The 20762-nt window shown below is 48.3% G+C and overlaps 1 protein-coding gene across 1 annotated transcript in view; it reads left to right on the top strand.

Annotated features, from left to right (window-relative positions):
* gon4lb (gon-4 like b) overlaps positions 1–20762 on the top strand; it is a gene marked incomplete at its 5' end in the record, with an annotated part of 41990 nt that overhangs the window by 16455 nt on the left and 4773 nt on the right. Inside the window, 7 exons of the mRNA XM_028572639.1 lie at positions 50–925; positions 1141–1302; positions 13573–13813; positions 15124–15281; positions 18508–18705; positions 19729–19872; positions 20278–20586. Of these exons, the coding sequence (XP_028428440.1) occupies positions 50–925; positions 1141–1302; positions 13573–13813; positions 15124–15281; positions 18508–18705; positions 19729–19872; positions 20278–20586 (2088 nt within the window). The remainder of the gene's footprint in view (positions 1–49; positions 926–1140; positions 1303–13572; positions 13814–15123; positions 15282–18507; positions 18706–19728; positions 19873–20277; positions 20587–20762) is intronic.

Consider the following 20762-nt stretch of genomic DNA (forward strand, 5'->3'; position numbering starts at 1 on the left):
AGTGAACTACAGTAAGTGAGTAATTGGTTCTGATTTTTGTGACCTGCAGAACAGTCAGCTGATCATCCAGAAGTCCCGGCTGAGCTCCGGCCATTACCCCCCCTCCCTCCCCCCGGGCGTCACCCTCAGGCTCCACCCTTATTGGCTCAGCAAGTCCTCACACACACCTCCACCTTCACACAGACGGATCTTCGCCCTGGCCCACAATGCATCTCTGCTGCCTCTCGCACAACGCCCAGCGGACAGACAGTCAAACAGACAGTCAGACAGACCAGAGGACTCGCTGTCAGACAGGCAGGCATCGCGGAAATCAAAGAGACAAACAGACAGACGGTTGGACAGAAAGATAAACCAACCGGTGGACAGACAGCCAATCAACACCCTGTCTCTCCCCCCTCCAGGAGTCACTTTACTCTGTGACTCCCCCGCTGTTTCCACAGCCCTTTCTCCGCCTCTCGCTGTTTCCGGAGCCCTGGCTCCGCCCCCTGTCTGTGGGGCTGTCTCATTGGCTGCTGTCCATCCAGGCCCCGCCCACATCCTCCAGCCCTGCCTTCCTATTGGCCAGTGGACGCAGAGCAGCAGAGCTTCCCTCCCTCTCCCCTCTCTGACCGATGCTCAAACAAACGTGACGCCGGCGTGCTTCCTCCTCCAGATGGTGTGGACGCCCGCCGCCACCTCCCAGCATGCTCTGGGGCAACAGCTCCACAGACCAATCAAAGAGGAGCGAGAGGACACAACGCCACGCCTTCCACCAGAGGAAGAGAGACGGGAAGAGGAGGAAAGTTCAGGTTCAACATCAACACTCAGCCCGATGTCTTCCTGTGAAGAAGAGGGAGGAGAAGAGGAAGAGGAGAACTGGGCTGATCTGGGTGTGATGAACGGAGTACAAAATACTGGAGGAGAGGAAAGAGAAGGGGGAGGAGAGGAAGAAGAGGGGAGAGAAGGGGGAGGAGAGGAAGAAGAGGGGAGAGAAGGGGGAGGAGAAGAAGAAGAGGGGAGAGAAGGGGGAGGAGAGGGGGACACAGGCAGTGGCGGAGAGGAAGAGCATGGGAGAGAGGGGGGAAGAGAAGATGAAGAGGAGGGTGGAGGAGTAGGAGGAGGAGGAGAGGGGGATGAGGGGGGGGGGGGAGAGAGGAAGAGGAGGGTGCAGGAGGAGGAGAGGGGGATGAAGATCAGGACCGGCAGGGAGAGGAGGAAGAGGAGGAGGAGGAGGACTTTGATGACCTCACACAGGACGAAGACGAAGAGGAAGTGATGTCGTCTGCGTCGGAGGAGTCAGTGCTGTCGGTGCCAGAGTTACAGGTAAACAGGAAGTCAGTTACAGGTAAACAGGAAGTCAATTACCAATTTGGTTGGTGTGTCAGGACCATTATCAGGACCATTATCAGGTTGGTGTGTCAGGACCATTATCAGGTTGGTGTGTCAGGACCATTATCAGGTTGATGGGTCAGGACCATTATCAGGTCGGTGGGTCAGGACCATTATGAGGACCATTATCAGGTTGGTATGTCAGGACCATTATCAGGTTGGTGGGTCAGGACCATTATCAGGTTGGTGTGTCAGGACCATTATCAGGTTGGTGTGTCAGGACCATTATCAGGTTGGTGGGTCAGGACCATTATCAGGTTGGTGGGTCAGGACCATTATCAGGTTGGTGTGTCAGGACCATTATCAGGTTGGTGGGTCAGGACCATTATGAGGACCATTATCAGGTTGGTATGTCAGGACCATTATCAGGTTATTATCAGGTTGGTGTGTCAGGACCATTATCAGGTTGGTGTATCAGGACCATTATTAGGTTGGTGTGTCAGGACCATTATCAGGTTGGTGTGTCAGGAACATTATCAGGTTGGTGGGTCAGGACCATTATCAGGTTGGTGGGTCAGGACCATTATCAGGTTGGTGTGTCAGGACCATTATCAGGTTGGTGGGTCAGGACCATTATGAGGACCATTATCAGGTTGGTATGTCAGGACCATTATCAGGTTGGTGGGTCAGGACCATTATCAGGTTGGTGTGTCAGGACCATTATCAGGTTGGTATGTCAGGACCATTATCAGGTTGGTGTGTCAGGACCATTATCAGGACCGTTATCCGCTCGGTGTATCAGGACCATTATCAGGTTGGTGTGTCAGGACCATTATCAGGTTGGTGTGTCAGGAACATTATCAGGTTGGTGTGTCAGGACCATTATCAGGTTGGTGTGTCAGGACCATTATCAGGTTGGTGTGTCAGGAACATTATCAGGTTGGTGGGTCAGGACCATTATCAGGTTGGTGTGTCAGGACCATTATCAGGTTGGTGTGTCAGGACCATTATCAGGTTGGTGGGTCAGGACCATTATGAGGACCATTATCAGGTTGGTATGTCAGGACCATTATCAGGTTGGTGGGTCAGGACCATTATCAGGTTGGTGTGTCAGGACCATTATCAGGTTGGTGGGTCAGGACCATTATCAGGTTGGTGTGTCGGGACCATTATCAAGTTGGTGTGTCAGGACCATTATCAGGTTGGTGGGTCAGGACCATTATGAGGACCATTATCAGGTTGGTATGTCAGGACCATTATCAGGTTGGTGGGTCAGGACCATTATCAGGTTGGTGTGTCAGGACCATTATCAGGTTGGTGGGTCAGGACCATTATCAGGTTGGTGGGTCAGGACCATTATCAGGTTGGTGTGTCAGGACCATTATCAGGTTGGTATGTCAGGACCATTATCAGGTTATTATCAGGTTGGTGTGTCAGGACCATTATCAGGTTGGTGTATCAGGACCATTATCAGGTTGGTGTGTCAGGACCATTATCAGGTTGGTGTGTCAGGAACATTATCAGGTTGGTGGGTCAGGACCATTATCAGGTTGGTGGGTCAGGACCATTATCAGGTTGGTGGGTCAGGACCATTATCAGGTTGGTGTGTCAGGACCATTATCAGGTTGGTGGGTCAGGACCATTATCAGGTTGGTGTGTCAGGACCATTATCAGGACCGTTATCCGCTCGGTGTATCAGGACCATTATCAGGTTGGTGTGTCAGGACCATTATCAGGTTGGTGTGTCAGGAACATTATCAGGTTGGTGTGTCAGGACCATTATCAGGTTGGTGTGTCAGGACCATTATCAGGTTGGTGTGTCAGGAACATTATCAGGTTGGTGGGTCAGGACCATTATCAGGTTGGTGTGTCAGGACCATTATCAGGTTGGTGTGTCAGGACCATTATCAGGTTGGTGGGTCAGGACCATTATCAGGTTGGTATGTCAGGACCATTATCAGGTTGGTGGGTCAGGACCATTATCAGGTTGGTGTGTCAGGACCATTATCAGGTTGGTGGGTCAGGACCATTATCAGGTTGGTGTGTCGGGACCATTATCAAGTTGGTGTGTCAGGACCATTATCAGGTTGGTGGGTCAGGACCATTATGAGGACCATTATCAGGTTGGTATGTCAGGACCATTATCAGGTTGGTGGGTCAGGACCATTATCAGGTTGGTGTGTCAGGACCATTATCAGGTTGGTGTGTCAGGACCATTATCAGGTTGGTGGGTCAGGACCATTATCAGGTTGGTGGGTCGGGACCATTATCAGGTTAGTGTGTTGGGACCATTATCAGGTTGGTGTCAGGACCATTATCAGGTTGGTGTGTCAGGACCATTATCAGGTTGGTGTGTCAGGACCATTATCAGGTTGGTGGGTCAGGACCATTATCAGGTTGGTGTGTCAGGACCATTATCAGGACCGTTATCCGCTCGGTGTATCAGGACCATTATCAGGTTGGTGTGTCAGGACCATTATCAGGTTGGTGTGTCAGGAACATTATCAGGTTGGTGTGTCAGGACCATTATCGGGTTGGTGTGTCAGGACCATTATCAGATTGGTGTGTCAGGACCATTATCAGGTTGGTGTGTCAGGACCATTATCAGGTTGGTGAGTCAGGACCATTATCAGGTTGGTGTGTCAGGACCATTATCAGGTTGGTGTATCAGGACCATTATCAGGTTGGTGTGTCAGGACCATTATCAGGTTGGTGTGTCAGGAACATTATCAGGTTGGTGGGTCAGGACCATTATCAGGTTGGTGGGTCGGGACCATTATCAGGTTGGTGGGTCGGGACCATTATCAGGTTAGTGTGTTGGGACCATTATCAGGTTGGTGTGTTGGGACCATTATCAGGTTGGTGTGTCAGGACCATTAACAGGTTGGTGTGTCAGGACCATTATCGGGTTGGTGTGTCAGGAACATTATCAGGTTGGTGTGTCAGGACCATTATCAGATTGGCGTGTCAGGACCATTATCAGGTTGGTGTGTCAGGACCATTATCAAGTTGGTGAGTCAGGACCATTATCAGGTTAGTGTGTCAGGACCATTATCAGGTCGGTGTGTCAGGACCATTATCAGGTCGGTGTGTCAGGACCATTATCAGGTTGGTGTCAGGACCATTATCAGGTTAGTGTGTCAGGACCATTATCTGGTCGGTGTGTCAGGACCATTATCAGGTTGGTGTGTCAGGACCATTATCAGGACCATTATCAGGTTGGTGTGTCAGGACCATTATCAGGTTGGTGTGTCAGGACCATTATCAGGTTGGTGTGTCAGGACCATTATCAGGACCATTATCAGGTTGGTGTGTCACCATTCTCAGCACCATTATCAGGTTGGTGTCAGGACCATTATCAGGACCATTATCAGGTTGGTGTGTCAGGACCATCATCAGGTTAGTGTGTTGGGACCATTATCAGGTTGGTGTGTCAGGACCATTATCAGGTTGGTGTGTCAGGACCATCATCAGGACCATCATCAGGTTAGTGTGTTGGGACCATTATCAGGTTGGTGTGTCAGGACCATTATCAGGTTGGTGGGTCAGGACCATTATCAGGTTGGTGGGTCGGGACCATTATCAGGTTGGTGTGTCAGGAACATTATCAGGTTGGTGGGTCAGGACCATTATCAGGTTGGTGGGTCAGGACCATTATCAGGTTGGTGTGTCAGGACCATTATCAGGACCATTATCAGGTTGGTGTCAGGACCATTATCAGGACCATTATCAGGTTAGTGTGTCAGGACCATTATCCGGTCGGTGTGTCAGGACCATAATCAGGTTGGTGTGTCAGGACCATTATCAGGACCATTATCAGGTTGGTGGGTCAGGACCATTATCAGGTTGGTGTGTCAGGACCATTATCAGGACCGTTATCCGCTCGGTGTATCAGGACCATTATCAGGTTGGTGTGTCAGGACCATTATCAGGTTGGTGTGTCAGGAACATTATCAGGTTGGTGTGTCAGGACCATTATCAGGTTGGTGTGTCAGGACCATTATCAGGTTGGTGTGTCAGGAACATTATCAGGTTGGTGGGTCAGGACCATTATCAGGTTGGTGTGTCAGGACCATTATCAGGTTGGTGTGTCAGGACCATTATCAGGTTGGTGGGTCAGGACCATTATGAGGACCATTATCAGGTTGGTATGTCAGGACCATTATCAGGTTGGTGGGTCAGGACCATTATCAGGTTGGTGGGTCAGGACCATTATCAGGTTGGTGGGTCAGGACCATTATCAGGTTGGTGTGTCAGGACCATTATCAGGTTGGTGGGTCAGGACCATTATCAGGTTGGTGTGTCAGGACCATTATCAGGACCGTTATCCGCTCGTGTATCAGGACCATTATCAGGTTGGTGTGTCAGGACCATTATCAGGTTGGTGTGTCAGGAACATTATCAGGTTGGTGTGTCAGGACCATTATCAGGTTGGTGTGTCAGGACCATTATCAGGTTGGTGTGTCAGGAACATTATCAGGTTGGTGGGTCAGGACCATTATCAGGTTGGTGTGTCAGGACCATTATCAGGTTGGTGTGTCAGGACCATTATCAGGTTGGTGGGTCAGGACCATTATGAGGACCATTATCAGGTTGGTATGTCAGGACCATTATCAGGTTGGTGGGTCAGGACCATTATCAGGTTGGTGTGTCAGGACCATTATCAGGTTGGTGGGTCAGGACCATTATCAGGTTGGTGTGTCGGGACCATTATCAAGTTGGTGTGTCAGGACCATTATCAGGTTGGTGGGTCAGGACCATTATCAGGTTGGTGTGTCAGGACCATTATCAGGTTGGACCATTATCAGGTTGGTATGTCAGGACCATTATCAGGTTGGTGGGTCAGGACCATTATCAGGTTGGTGTGTCAGGACCATTATCAGGTTGACCATTATCAGGTTGGTGTGTCAGGACCATTATCAGGTTGGTGGGTCAGGACCATTATCAGGGTGGGTCAGGACCATTTCAGGTGGGTCGGGACCATTATCAGGACCATTATCAGGTTGGTGGGTCAGGACCATTATCAGGTTGGTGTGTCAGGACCATTATCAGGACCGTTATCCGCCGGTGTATCAGGACCATTATCAGGTTGGTGTCAGGACCATTATCAGGTTGGTGGGTCAGGACCATTATCAGGTTGGTGTGTCAGGACCATTATCAGGTTGGTGTGTCAGGACCATTATCAGGTTGGTGGGTCAGGACCATAATCAGGTTGGTGTGTCAGGACCATTATCAGGACCATTATCAGGTTGGTGGGTCAGGACCATTATCAGGTTGGTGTGTCAGGACCATTATCAGGACCGTTATCCGCTCGGTGTATCAGGACCATTATCAGGTTGGTGTGTCAGGACCATTATCAGGTTGGTGTGTCAGGAACATTATCAGGTTGGTGTGTCAGGACCATTATCAGGTTGGTGTGTCAGGACCATTATCAGGTTGGTGTGTCAGGAACATTATCAGGTTGGTGGGTCAGGACCATTATCAGGTTGGTGTGTCAGGACCATTATCAGGTTGGTGTGTCAGGACCATTATCAGGTTGGTGGGTCAGGACCATTATGAGGACCATTATCAGGTTGGTATGTCAGGACCATTATCAGGTTGGTGGGTCAGGACCATTATCAGGTTGGTGTGTCAGGACCATTATCAGGTTGGTGGGTCAGGACCATTATCAGGTTGGTGTCGGGACCATTATCAAGTTGGTGTGTCAGGACCATTATCAGGTTGGTGGGTCAGGACCATTATGAGGACCATTATCAGGTTGGTATGTCAGGACCATTATCAGGTTGGTGGGTCAGGACCATTATCAGGTTGGTGGGTCAGGACCATTATCAGGTTGGTGGGTCAGGACCATTATCAGGTTGGTGTGTCAGGACCATTATCAGGTTGGTGGGTCAGGACCATTATCAGGTTGGTGTGTCAGGACCATTATCAGGACCGTTATCCGCTCGGTGTATCAGGACCATTATCAGGTTGGTGTGTCAGGACCATTATCAGGTTGGTGTGTCAGGAACATTATCAGGTTGGTGTGTCAGGACCATTATCAGGTTGGTGTGTCAGGACCATTATCAGGTTGGTGTGTCAGGAACATTATCAGGTTGGTGGGTCAGGACCATTATCAGGTTGGTGTGTCAGGACCATTATCAGGTTGGTGTGTCAGGACCATTATCAGGTTGGTGGGTCAGGACCATTATGAGGACCATTATCAGGTTGGTATGTCAGGACCATTATCAGGTTGGTGGGTCAGGACCATTATCAGGTTGGTGTGTCAGGACCATTATCAGGTTGGTGGGTCAGGACCATTATCAGGTTGGTGTGTCGGGACCATTATCAAGTTGGTGTGTCAGGACCATTATCAGGTTGGTGGGTCAGGACCATTATGAGGACCATTATCAGGTTGGTATGTCAGGACCATTATCAGGTTGGTGGGTCAGGACCATTATCAGGTTGGTGTGTCAGGACCATTATCAGGTTGGTGTGTCAGGACCATTATCAGGTTGGTGGGTCAGGACCATTATCAGGTTGGTGGGTCGGGACCATTATCAGGTTAGTGTGTTGGGACCATTATCAGGTTGGTGTCAGGACCATTATCAGGTTGGTGTGTCAGGACCATTATCAGGTTGGTGTGTCAGGACCATTATCAGGTTGGTGGGTCAGGACCATTATCAGGTTGGTGTGTCAGGACCATTATCAGGACCGTTATCCGCTCGGTGTATCAGGACCATTATCAGGTTGGTGTGTCAGGACCATTATCAGGTTGGTGTGTCAGGAACATTATCAGGTTGGTGTGTCAGGACCATTATCGGGTTGGTGTGTCAGGACCATTATCAGATTGGTGTGTCAGGACCATTATCAGGTTGGTGTGTCAGGACCATTATCAGGTTGGTGAGTCAGGACCATTATCAGGTTGGTGTGTCAGGACCATTATCAGGTTGGTGTATCAGGACCATTATCAGGTTGGTGTGTCAGGACCATTATCAGGTTGGTGTGTCAGGAACATTATCAGGTTGGTGGGTCAGGACCATTATCAGGTTGGTGGGTCGGGACCATTATCAGGTTGGTGGGTCGGGACCATTATCAGGTTAGTGTGTTGGGACCATTATCAGGTTGGTGTGTTGGGACCATTATCAGGTTGGTGTGTCAGGACCATTAACAGGTTGGTGTGTCAGGACCATTATCGGGTTGGTGTGTCAGGAACATTATCAGGTTGGTGTGTCAGGACCATTATCAGATTGGCGTGTCAGGACCATTATCAGGTTGGTGTGTCAGGACCATTATCAAGTTGGTGAGTCAGGACCATTATCAGGTTAGTGTGTCAGGACCATTATCAGGTCGGTGTGTCAGGACCATTATCAGGTCGGTGTGTCAGGACCATTATCAGGTTGGTGTCAGGACCATTATCAGGTTAGTGTGTCAGGACCATTATCTGGTCGGTGTGTCAGGACCATTATCAGGTTGGTGTGTCAGGACCATTATCAGGACCATTATCAGGTTGGTGTGTCAGGACCATTATCAGGTTGGTGTGTCAGGACCATTATCAGGTTGGTGTGTCAGGACCATTATCAGGACCATTATCAGGTTGGTGTGTCACCATTCTCAGCACCATTATCAGGTTGGTGTCAGGACCATTATCAGGACCATTATCAGGTTGGTGTGTCAGGACCATCATCAGGTTAGTGTGTTGGGACCATTATCAGGTTGGTGTGTCAGGACCATTATCAGGTTGGTGTGTCAGGACCATTATCAGGACCATCATCAGGTTAGTGTGTTGGGACCATTATCAGGTTGGTGTGTCAGGACCATTATCAGGTTGGTGGGTCAGGACCATTATCAGGTTGGTGGGTCGGGACCATTATCAGGTTGGTGTGTCAGGAACATTATCAGGTTGGTGGGTCAGGACCATTATCAGGTTGGTGGGTCAGGACCATTATCAGGTTGGTGTGTCAGGACCATTATCAGGACCATTATCAGGTTGGTGTCAGGACCATTATCAGGACCATTATCAGGTTAGTGTGTCAGGACCATTATCCGTCGGTGTGTCAGGACCATAATCAGGTTGGTGTGTCAGGACCATTATCAGGACCATTATCAGGTTGGTGGGTCAGGACCATTATCAGGTTGGTGTGTCAGGACCATTATCAGGACCGTTATCCGCTCGGTGTATCAGGACCATTATCAGGTTGGTGTGTCAGGACCATTATCAGGTTGGTGTGTCAGGAACATTATCAGGTTGGTGTGTCAGGACCATTATCAGGTTGGTGTGTCAGGACCATTATCAGGTTGGTGTGTCAGGAACATTATCAGGTTGGTGGGTCAGGACCATTATCAGGTTGGTGTGTCAGGACCATTATCAGGTTGGTGTGTCAGGACCATTATCAGGTTGGTGGGTCAGGACCATTATGAGGACCATTATCAGGTTGGTATGTCAGGACCATTATCAGGTTGGTGGGTCAGGACCATTATCAGGTTGGTGTGTCAGGACCATTATCAGGTTGGTGGGTCAGGACCATTATCAGGTTGGTGTGTCGGGACCATTATCAAGTTGGTGTGTCAGGACCATTATCAGGTTGGTGGGTCAGGACCATTATGAGGACCATTATCAGGTTGGTATGTCAGGACCATTATCAGGTTGGTGGGTCAGGACCATTATCAGGTTGGTGTGTCAGGACCATTATCAGGTTGGTGTGTCAGGACCATTATCAGGTTGGTGGGTCAGGACCATTATCAGGTTGGTGGGTGGGACCATTATCAGGTTAGTGTGTTGGGACCATTATCAGGTTGGTGTCAGGACCATTATCAGGTTGGTGTGTCAGGACCATTATCAGGTTGGTGTGTCAGGACCATTATCAGGTTGGTGGGTCAGGACCATTATCAGGTTGGTGTGTCAGGACCATTATCAGGACCGTTATCCGCTCGGTGTATCAGGACCATTATCAGGTTGGTGTGTCAGGACCATTATCAGGTTGGTGTGTCAGGAACATTATCAGGTTGGTGTGTCAGGACCATTATCGGGTTGGTGTGTCAGGACCATTATCAGATTGGTGTGTCAGGACCATTATCAGGTTGGTGTGTCAGGACCATTATCAGGTTGGTGAGTCAGGACCATTATCAGGTTGGTGTGTCAGGACCATTATCAGGTTGGTGTATCAGGACCATTATCAGGTTGGTGTGTCAGGACCATTATCAGGTTGGTGTGTCAGGAACATTATCAGGTTGGTGGGTCAGGACCATTATCAGGTTGGTGGGTGGGGACCATTATCAGGTTGGTGGGTGGGACCATTATCAGGTTAGTGTGTTGGGACCATTATCAGGTTGGTGTGTTGGGACCATTATCAGGTTGGTGTGTCAGGACCATTAACAGGTTGGTGTGTCAGGACCATTATCGGGTTGGTGTGTCAGGAACATTATCAGGTTGGTGTGTCAGGACCATTATCAGATTGGCGTGTCAGGACCATTATCAGGTTGGTGTGTCAGGACCATTATCAAGTTGGTGAGTCAGGACCATTATCAGGTTAGTGTGTCAGGACCATTATCAGGTCGGTGTGTCAGGACCATTATCAGGTCGGTGTGTCAGGACCATTATCAGGTTGGTGTCAGGACCATTATCAGGTTAGTGTGTCAGGACCATTATCTGGTCGGTGTGTCAGGACCATTATCAGGTTGGTGTGTCAGGACCATTATCAGGACCATTATCAGGTTGGTGTGTCAGGACCATTATCAGGTTGGTGTGTCAGGACCATTATCAGGTTGGTGTGTCAGGACCATTATCAGGACCATTATCAGGTTGGTGTGTCACCATTCTCAGCACCATTATCAGGTTGGTGTCAGGACCATTATCAGGACCATTATCAGGTTGGTGTGTCAGGACCATCATCAGGTTAGTGTGTTGGGACCATTATCAGGTTGGTGTGTCAGGACCATTATCAGGTTGGTGTGTCAGGACCATTATCAGGACCATCATCAGGTTAGTGTGTTGGGACCATTATCAGGTTGGTGTGTCAGGACCATTATCAGGTTGGTGGGTCAGGACCATTATCAGGTTGGTGGGTCGGGACCATTATCAGGTTGGTGTGTCAGGAACATTATCAGGTTGGTGGGTCAGGACCATTATCAGGTTGGTGGGTCAGGACCATTATCAGGTTGGTGTGTCAGGACCATTATCAGGACCATTATCAGGTTGGTGTCAGGACCATTATCAGGACCATTATCAGGTTAGTGTGTCAGGACCATTATCCGGTCGGTGTGTCAGGACCATAATCAGATTGGTGTGTCAGGACCATTATCAGGACCATTATCAGGTTGGTGTGTCAGGACCATTATCAGGTTGGTGTGTCAGGACCATTATCAGGTTGGTGTCAGGACCATTATCAGGACCATTATCAGGTTGGTGTGTCAGGACCATTATCAGGTTGGTGTGTCAGGACCATCATCAGGTTGGTGGGTCAGGACCATTATCAGGTCGGTGTGTCTGGACAATTATCAGGTCGGTGAGTCAGGACCATTATCAGGTCGGTGGGTCAGGACCATTATCAGGTCGGTGGGTCAGGACCATTATCAGGTCAGTGTGTCAGGACCATTATCAGGTCGGTGTGTCAGGACCATTATCAGGACCATTATCAGGTTAGTGTGTCAGGACCATTATCCGGTCGGTGTGTCAGGACCATAATCAGGTTGGTGTGTCAGGACCATTATCAGGACCATTATCAGGTTGGTGTGTCAGGACCATTATCAGGTTGGTGTGTCAGGACCACCATCAGGTTGGTGGGTCAGGACCATTATCAGGACCATTATCAGGTCGGTGTGTCTGGACAATTATCAGGTCGGTGTGTCAGGACCATTATCAGGTCAGTGTGTCAGGACCATTATCAGGTCGGTGTGTCAGGACCACCATCAGGTTGGTGTGTCAGGACCATTATCAGGTTGGTGTCAGGACCATTATCAGGACCATTATCAGGTTGGTGTGTCAGGACCATTATCAGGTTGGTGTGTCAGGACCATCATCAGGTTGGTGGGTCAGGACCATTATCAGGTCGGTGTGTCTGGACAATTATCAGGTCGGTGAGTCAGGACCATTATCAGGTCGGTGGGTCAGGACCATTATCAGGTCGGTGGGTCAGGACCATTATCAGGTCAGTGTGTCAGGACCATTATCAGGTCGGTGTGTCAGGACCATTATCAGGACCATTATCAGGTTAGTGTGTCAGGACCATTATCCGGTCGGTGTGTCAGGACCATAATCAGGTTGGTGTGTCAGGACCATTATCAGGACCATTATCAGGTTGGTGTGTCAGGACCATTATCAGGTTGGTGTGTCAGGACCATTATCAGGTTGGTGTCAGGACCATTATCAGGACCATTATCAGGTTGGTGTGTCAGGACCACCATCAGGTTGGTGGGTCAGGACCATTATCAGGACCATTATCAGGTCGGTGTGTCTGGACAATTATCAGGTCGGTGTGTCAGGACCATTATCAGGTCAGTGTGTCAGGACCATTATCAGGTCGGTGTGTCAGGACCATTATCAGGTTGGTGTGTCAGGACCATTATCAGGTTGGTGTGTCAGGGCCTTTACAGACAATGTTACAGAAACTACAGACAATGAGGCTGATGCTGTACGCTGTAACGTTACCAGTATGGAGTAACCCACTACAGCTAGACTGGACCAGAGCACTTGTGGGACCTTTAGTCTCTCAATCAGAATCACAGAGCAGCTTAGTGCTGCAGTAGTTACCCTACACAGGGATTGGTGCATACACACACAAACACACATTACATATTAACCTTGTCTCTGTCTCTCTCTTTCTCTGTCTGTCTGTCTCTTTATCTCTCTCTGTCTGTCTGTCTCTTTCTTTCTCTGTCTCTCTGTCTGTCTCTTTATCTCTCTGTCTGTCTGTCTTTCTCGGTCTATCTCTGTATGTCTCTCGGTCTGTCTCTGTCTCTCTCTATCTCTGTGTGTGTGTGTGTGTGTCTCTCTCCTCTCTGTGTGTCTCTGTCTCTCTCTGTGTCTGTTTCATTCTGTCTGTCTCTCCTCTCTCTGTGTCTCTCTGTTTCTCTCTCTGTCTGTCTCTTTGTCTGTCTGTCTCTCTTTGTGTGTCTCTCTGTGTGTCTCTGTCTCTCTGTCTTTCTGTCTCTCTCTGTCTATCCATGTGTGTGTCTCTCTCTCCTTTCTGTGTGTCTCTCTATCTGTGTGTGTGTCTCTCTCCTTTCGGTGTGTCTCTCTCTCCTTTCTGTCTCTCTGTCTGTCTGTCTCTCTGTCTGTCTCTCTAGGAGACGATGAAGCAGCTGACCTGGCTGGCAGCCGAGCGGCGTCTCTGTGCAGATGGAGACTCTGAGGAAGACCACTCCCCCACCTCTCAGGAGGAGGAGGAGGAGGAGGAAGAGGAGGGGCCTAAAGGGGAGGAGTCTGGAGAGGGAGGGGGCAGCAAGGAGGGAGGAGACGAGGAGACGCCAGCAGGAGAGGAGACGACCAGAGGAGGAGCAGGAGGACGCTGTCTGGGACGGGGAAGAGGTGCCTCTCATACATCTGGCTTTCTGTTTCTCTCTCTGGTCTTACTTAGTACCCTAGTGGCCTATATAGGGTACTAAGTAATTAGTACCCTATATAGGCCACTAGTCTCGCTGTGTGTGTGGTCTTACTTAGTACCCTATATAGGCCACTAGTCTCACTGTGTGTGTGGTCTTACTTAGTACCCTATATAGGCCACTATTCTCACCGTTTGTGGTCCTACTTAGTACCCTATATAGGCCACTAGTCTCAACGTTTGTGGTCATACTTAATACCCTATATAGGCCACTAGTCTCACCGTGTGTGGTCTTACTTAGTACCCTATATAGGCCACTAGTCTCACTGTGTGTGGTCTTACTTAGTACCCTATATAGGCCACTAGTCTCACTGTGTGTGTGGTCTTACTTAGTACCCTATATAGGCCACTAGTCTCACCGTTTGTGGTCCTACTTAGTACCCTATATAGGCCACTAGTCTCACCGTTTGTGGTCCTACTTAGTACCCTATATAGACCACTAGTCTCACCGTTTGTGGTCATACTTAATACCCTATATAGGCCACTAGTCTCACCGTTTGTGGTCATACTTAATACCCTATATAGACCACTAGTCTCACCGTTTGTGGTCATACTTAATACCCTATATAGGCCACTAGTCTCACCGTTTGTGGTCATACTTAATACCCTATATAGGCCACTAGTCTCACCGTTTGTGGTCATACTTAATACCCTATATGGGCCACTAGTCTCACCGTGTGTGGTCTTACTTAGTACCCTATATAGGCCACTAGTCTCACCGTGTGTGGTCTTACTTAGTACCCTATATAGGCCACTAGTCTCTGTGTTCTTACCGTGTGTGTGTGTGTGTGTGTGTGTGTGTGTGTTATCGTGTGTGTGTTCTTACCGTGTGTGTGTGTGTGTGTGTTCTTACTGTGTGTGTGTTTGTGTGTGTGTTCTTATTGTGTGTGTGTGTGTTTGTGTGTTCTTTACTGTGTGTGTGTTATTACTGTGTGTGTGTGTGTGTGTGTGTGTGTTCTTACCGTGTGTGTGTGTGTGTGTGTGTGTGTGTGTGTGTGTGTGTGTCTCTATGTGTGTGTGTCTCTGTGTGTTTGTGTGTGTGTGTCTCTGTGTTCTTACCGTGTCTCTGTGTGTGTGTGTGTGTGTGTGTGTGTGTGTGTGTGTGTGTGTCTCTGTGTGTGTGTGTGTGTGTGTGTGTGTGTGTGTGTGTGTCTGTCTGTCTCTGTGTGTGTGTGTGTGTGTGTGTGTGTGTCTGTCTGTCTGTGTGTGTGTGTGTGTGTGTGTGTGGTCCCTGCAGGTCGTAGCCGTCCTCTCCGAGGTCTGAGGAGAAGCCGCCAGCAGCGTCACAGCAAAGACGCCGCTAAACTCCTCCAGCTGTTCGACGACAACATCGTCAACAATGACCCGCAGAGAGAGAGCAAGGACCTGGCTTTCGCCCAGAGCTACCTGCACAGGGTGAGACTGGTAGAGAGACAGACAGGTTAGAGACAGACAGAGAGAGAGCAAGGACCTGGCCTTCTCCCAGAGCTACCTGCACAGGGTGAGACTGGTAGAGAGACAGACAGGTTAGAGACAGACAGAGAGAGAGCAAGGACCTGGCCTTCGCCCAGAGCTACCTGCACAGGGTGAGACTGGTAGAGAGACAGACAGGTTAGAGACAGACAGAGAGAGAGCAAGGACCTGGCCTTCGCCCAGAGCTACCTGCACAGGGTGAGACTGGTAGAGAGACAGACAGGTTAGAGACAGACAGAGAGAGAGCAAGGACCTGGCCTTGGCCCAGAGCTACCTGCACAGGGTGAGACTGGTAGAGAGACAGACAGGTTAGAGACAGACAGAGAGAGCAAGGACCTGGCCTTCGCCCAGAGCTACCTGCACAGGGTGAGACTGGTAGAGAGACAGACAGGTTAGAGACAGACAGAGAGAGAGCAAGGACCTGGCCTTCGCCCAGAGCTACCTGCACACGGTGAGACAGGCACTTGCCACGGGGTGAGATAGGCACTACCACAGGGTGAGATAGGCACTACCACAGGGTGAGAAGTAGATTTTGGGTATGGTAACCTCTGTCCCGTGTGTCTTCAGGTGCGTGAGAAGTAGATTTTGGGTATGGTAACCTCTGTCCCGTGTGTCTTCAGGTGGGAGAAGTAGATTTTGGGTATGATAACCTCTGTCCCGTGTGTCTTCAGGTGGGAGAAGTAGATTTTGGGTATGGTAACCTCTGTCCCGTGTGTCTTCAGGTGCGTGAGAAGTAGATTTTGGGTATGGTAACCTCTGTCCCGTGTGTCTTCAGGTGGGAGAAGTAGATTTTGGGTATGGTAGCCTCTGTCCTGTGTGTCTTCAGGTGCGTGAGAAGTAGATTTTGGGTATGGTAACCTCTGTCCCGTGTGTCTTCAGGTGCGTGAGAAGTAGATTTTGGGTATGGTAACCTCTGTCCCGTGTGTCTTCAGGTGCGTGAGAAGTAGATTTTGGGTATGATAACCTCTATCCCATGTGTCTTCAGGTTTGAGAAGTAGATTTTGGGTATGGTAACCTCTGTCCCGTGTGTCTTCAGGTGCGTGAGAAGTAGATTTTGGGTATGGTAACCTCTGTCCCGTGTGTCTTCAGGTGCGTGAGAAGTAGATTTTGGGTATGATAACCTCTATCCCATGTGTCTTCAGGTTTGAGAAGTAGATTTTGGGTATGATAACCTCTGTCCCGTGTGTCTTCAGGTGTGAGAAGTAGATTTTGGGTATGATAACCTCTGTCCCATGTGTCTTCAGATGCGTGAGAAGTAGATTTTGGGTATGGTAACCTCTGTCCCGTGTGTCTTCAGGTGCATGAAGTAGATTTTGGGTATGATAACCTCTGTCCTGTGTGTCTTCAGGTGTGAGAAGTAGATTTTGGGTATGATAACCTCTGTCCCGTGTGTCTTCAGGTGCGTGAGAAGTAGATTTTGGGTATGGTAACCTCTGTCCCGTGCGTCTTCAGGTGCATGAAGTAGATTTTGGGTATGGTAACCTCTGTCCCGTGAGTCTTCAGGTGCATGAAGTAGATTTTGGGTATGATAACCTCTGTCCCGTGTGTCTTCAGGTGCATTAAGTAGATTTTGGGTATGGTAACCTCTGTCCCGTGTGTCTTCAGGTGCATGAAGTAGATTTTGGGTATGATAACCTCTGTCCCGTGTGTCTTCAGGTGCATGAAGTAGATTTTGGGTATGGTAACCTCTGTCCCGTGTGTCTTCAGGTGCTTGAGAAGTAGATTTTGGATATGGTAACCTCTGTCCCGTGTGTCTTCAGGTGTGAGAAGTAGATTTTGGGTATGATAACCTCTGTCCCGTGTGTCTTCAGGTGCGTGAGAAGTAGATTTTGGGTATGGTAACCTCTGTCCCGTGTGTCTTCAGGTGTGAGAAGTAGATTTTGGGTATGGTAACCTCTGTCCCGTGTGTCTTCAGGTGCGTGAGAAGTAGATTTTGGGTATGATAAGCTCTGTCCCGTGTGTCTTCAGGTGCGTGAGAAGTAGATTTGGGGTATGGTAACCTCTGTCCCGTGTGTCTTCAGGTGTGAGAAGTAGATTTTGGGTATGATAACCTCTGTCCCGTGTGTCTTCAGGTGCGTGAGAAGTAGATTTTGGGTATGGTAAGCTCTGTCCCGTGTGTCTTCAGGTGTGAGAAGTAGATTTTGGGTATGATAACCTCTGTCCCATGTGTCTTCAGGTGTGAGAAGTAGATTTTGGGTATGATAACCTCTGTCCCGTGTGTCTTCAGGTGGGTGAGAAGTAGATTTTGGGTATGGTAACCTCTGTCCCGTGTGTCTTCAGGTGTGAGAAGTAGATTTTGGGTATGATAACCTCTGTCCCGTGTGTCTTCAGGTGTGAGAAGTAGATTTTGGGTATGGTAACCTCTGTCCCGTGTGTCTTCAGGTGCGTGAGAAGTAGATTTTGGGTATGATAACCTCTGTCCCGTGTGTCTTCAGGTGCTTGAGAAGTAGATTTTGGGTATGATAACCTCTGTCCCATGTGTCTTCAGGTGTGAGAAGTAGATTTTGGATATGGTAACCTCTGTCCCGTGTGTCTTCAGGTGTGAGAAGTAGATTTTGGGTATGGTAGCCTCTGTCCCGTGTGTCTTCAGGTGGGTGAGAAGTAGATTTTGGGTATGATAACCTCTGTCCCGTGTGTCTTCAGGTGCGTGAGAAGTAGATTTTGGGTATGGTAGCCTCTGTCCCATGTGTCTTCAGGTGTGAGAAGTAGATTTTGGGTATGGTAGCCTCTGTCCCGTGTGTCTTCAGGTGGGTGAGAAGTAGATTTTGGGTATGATGACCTCTGTCCCGTGTGTCTTCAGGTGGGTGAGAAGTAGATTTTGGGTATGGTAACCTCTGTCCCGTGTGTCTTCAGGTGGGTGAGAAGTAGATTTTGGGTATGATGACCTCTGTCCCGTGTGTCTTCAGGTGGGTGAGAAGTAGATTTTGGGTATGGTAACCTCTGTCCCGTGTGTCTTCAGGTGGGTGAGAAGTAAATTTTGGGTATGGTAGCCTCTGTCCCATGTGTCTTCAGGTGTGAGAAGTAGATTTTGGGTATGGTAGCCTCTGTCCTGTGTGTCTTCAGGTGCGTGAGAAGTAGATTTTGGGTATGATAACCTTTGTCCCATGTGTCTTCAGGTGCGTGAGAAGTAGATTTTGGGTATGATAACCTCTGTCCTGTGTGTCTTCAGGTGCGCGAGGCGCTGCAGGACGTACCTGGGCAGGTGGAGGAGTTTGTGTCTCTGCTCAACGACTTTGAGCAGCTGGGCGGCGGACAGGAAGTGATGTCGTTGTTCAGGAAGCTGCGCTGCGTCCTGGGAGAGCGGACGGACCTGCTGCGAGACTTCGCCGCCTTCCTGCATCCGGAGCAGGCGCTGCAGTGTGGACTGGTAGGTAGAAACACATGTTTACTGATGGTTCCTAGCAGGTGCTACAGTGTGGACTGGTAGGCAGAAACACATGTTTACTGATGGTTCCTAGCAGGGTCTACAGTGTGGACTGGTAGGCAGAAACACATGTTTACTGATGGTTCCTAGCAGGGTCTACAGTGTGGACTGGTAGGTAGAAACACATGTTTACTGATGGTTCCTAGCAGGGTCTACAGTGTGGACTGGTAGGCAGAAACACATGTTTACTGATGGTTCCTAGCAGGGTCTACAGTGTGGACTGGTAGGCAGAAACACATGTTTACTGATGGTTCCTAGCAGGGTCTACAGTGTGGACTGGTAGGCAGAAACACATGTTTACTGATGGTTCCTAGCAGGGTCTACAGTGTGGACTGGTAGGCAGAAACACATGTTTACTGATGGTTCCCAGCCAAAATAACTGTCTGTTAGTGAACATAGGTCTGTTTACAGGTCAACTGTTTTTGGTGCATTTTTTTTTTTTTTTTTTTTTTTTTTTTGCTGTTTTTTGGTGCTTTTTTCTGCATGTTGCTCTTTGTCATGTTTTCGTTGCTTCTTTTTTCAACGTATTTGACGCTAAGTTGGTACATTCTAGATGAAAACTGTAAAACATCCACAGGTTGTGTTTGGGTCTGCTGTGTGTTTGGTTCTGCTGTGTGTTTGGTTCTGCTGTGTGATTAATAAATGTATTTTCACGTGGTCTTAACCTCAGCGTTGTATTCAGGGAGAGATTATCATTCATTTATAGTTAAACCTCTGAGGGGTAACTTTAACACTGATTAGTATTCTTATTGGAGAATGTCGACTGACATTTTCAGGAACACATAGTCATGGAAATTTGCCAAAAAGTAATAAAAAGTAATTAAAAAGTAATAAAAAGTAATGAAAAAGTAATACAAAGTAATAAAAAGTAATGAAAAAGTAATAAAAAGTAATGAAAAGTAATGAAAAGTTATAAAAAGTATTGGTTAAAATGTGTATGAACCCTGCTCTGTGTCCCCGGTGCAGTTTGAGGAGCAGCAGGCGTTTGAACGCAGCCGGCGGTTCCTGCGCCAGCTGGAGATTAGTTTTGGAGATAATCCGTCCCATTACCAGAAGATCATCAAAGCTCTGCAGACCGGTCCGGACCTGAGTCCAAACAGCATCACAGAGGTAACGCACACAGCACTCTAATTATTATTATTATTATTATTATTATTATTGTTTTTTGTTATTATAATAATAATTATTATATTATTATTTTATTATAATATAATATTATTATATTATTATTATTATTATATTGTTTTATTATTTTATTGTTTTTTATTATTTTTATTTTAATATTATTGTTTTTATTTTTATTCTTTTTTATTATTATATTATTATTATAAGTTATTATTATTATTATTATTATTATTATTAGTAGTAGTAGTAGTAGTATTATTATTTATTATTATCATTATTTTATTATTATATTATTATTATTATTAGTAGTAGTAGTAGTAGTAGTAGTAGTAGTAGTAGTATTGTTAGTATAATTATTATTGATTATTGATCAGCGTGTGTGTGTTCCAGCTGAAGGCCCAGATGTCTGCGCTGCTGAAAGGCCACACCCACCTCCAGACTGAATTCTGGGTGTTTTTCGACGAGCTCCGCCCCGCCCCAGCCCGCCCAGGACAGTTCGAAGAAGCTCAATGGCCGGAGGACGGAGGGGGCGGGTCCGACGGAGGGGAGGGCGGAGGCCTCGCGTTAGGAGGCGGAGCCAGCTGCGGCTTCGAGGAAGTGACGCTCCCAGAGCTGGAGGAGGAAGAGGAGGGGCTTAAGATCCAACCAATGGCGAGCCGGCGCCAGAGGAGGAAGATGGACGCCCACAGGAACTACAAGGTCTGAAAACACACATCCAGGGCTATGATTGGTCGAATTAAGGGAATTAAATTGACCCAGTATTTCACTGAAAGGAAAAATTGATAAAGTAGCTTAGTGTTAGCTTAGTGTTAGCTTACTACGAGGTCTGAAAACACACATGGAGGGCTGTGATTGGTCGAATTAAGACTGTTTGT

This window comes from Perca flavescens, unplaced genomic scaffold, assembly GCF_004354835.1.
Source record: "Perca flavescens isolate YP-PL-M2 unplaced genomic scaffold, PFLA_1.0 EPR50_1.1_unplaced_scaf_27, whole genome shotgun sequence".
NCBI lineage: Eukaryota > Metazoa > Chordata > Actinopteri > Perciformes > Percidae > Perca > Perca flavescens.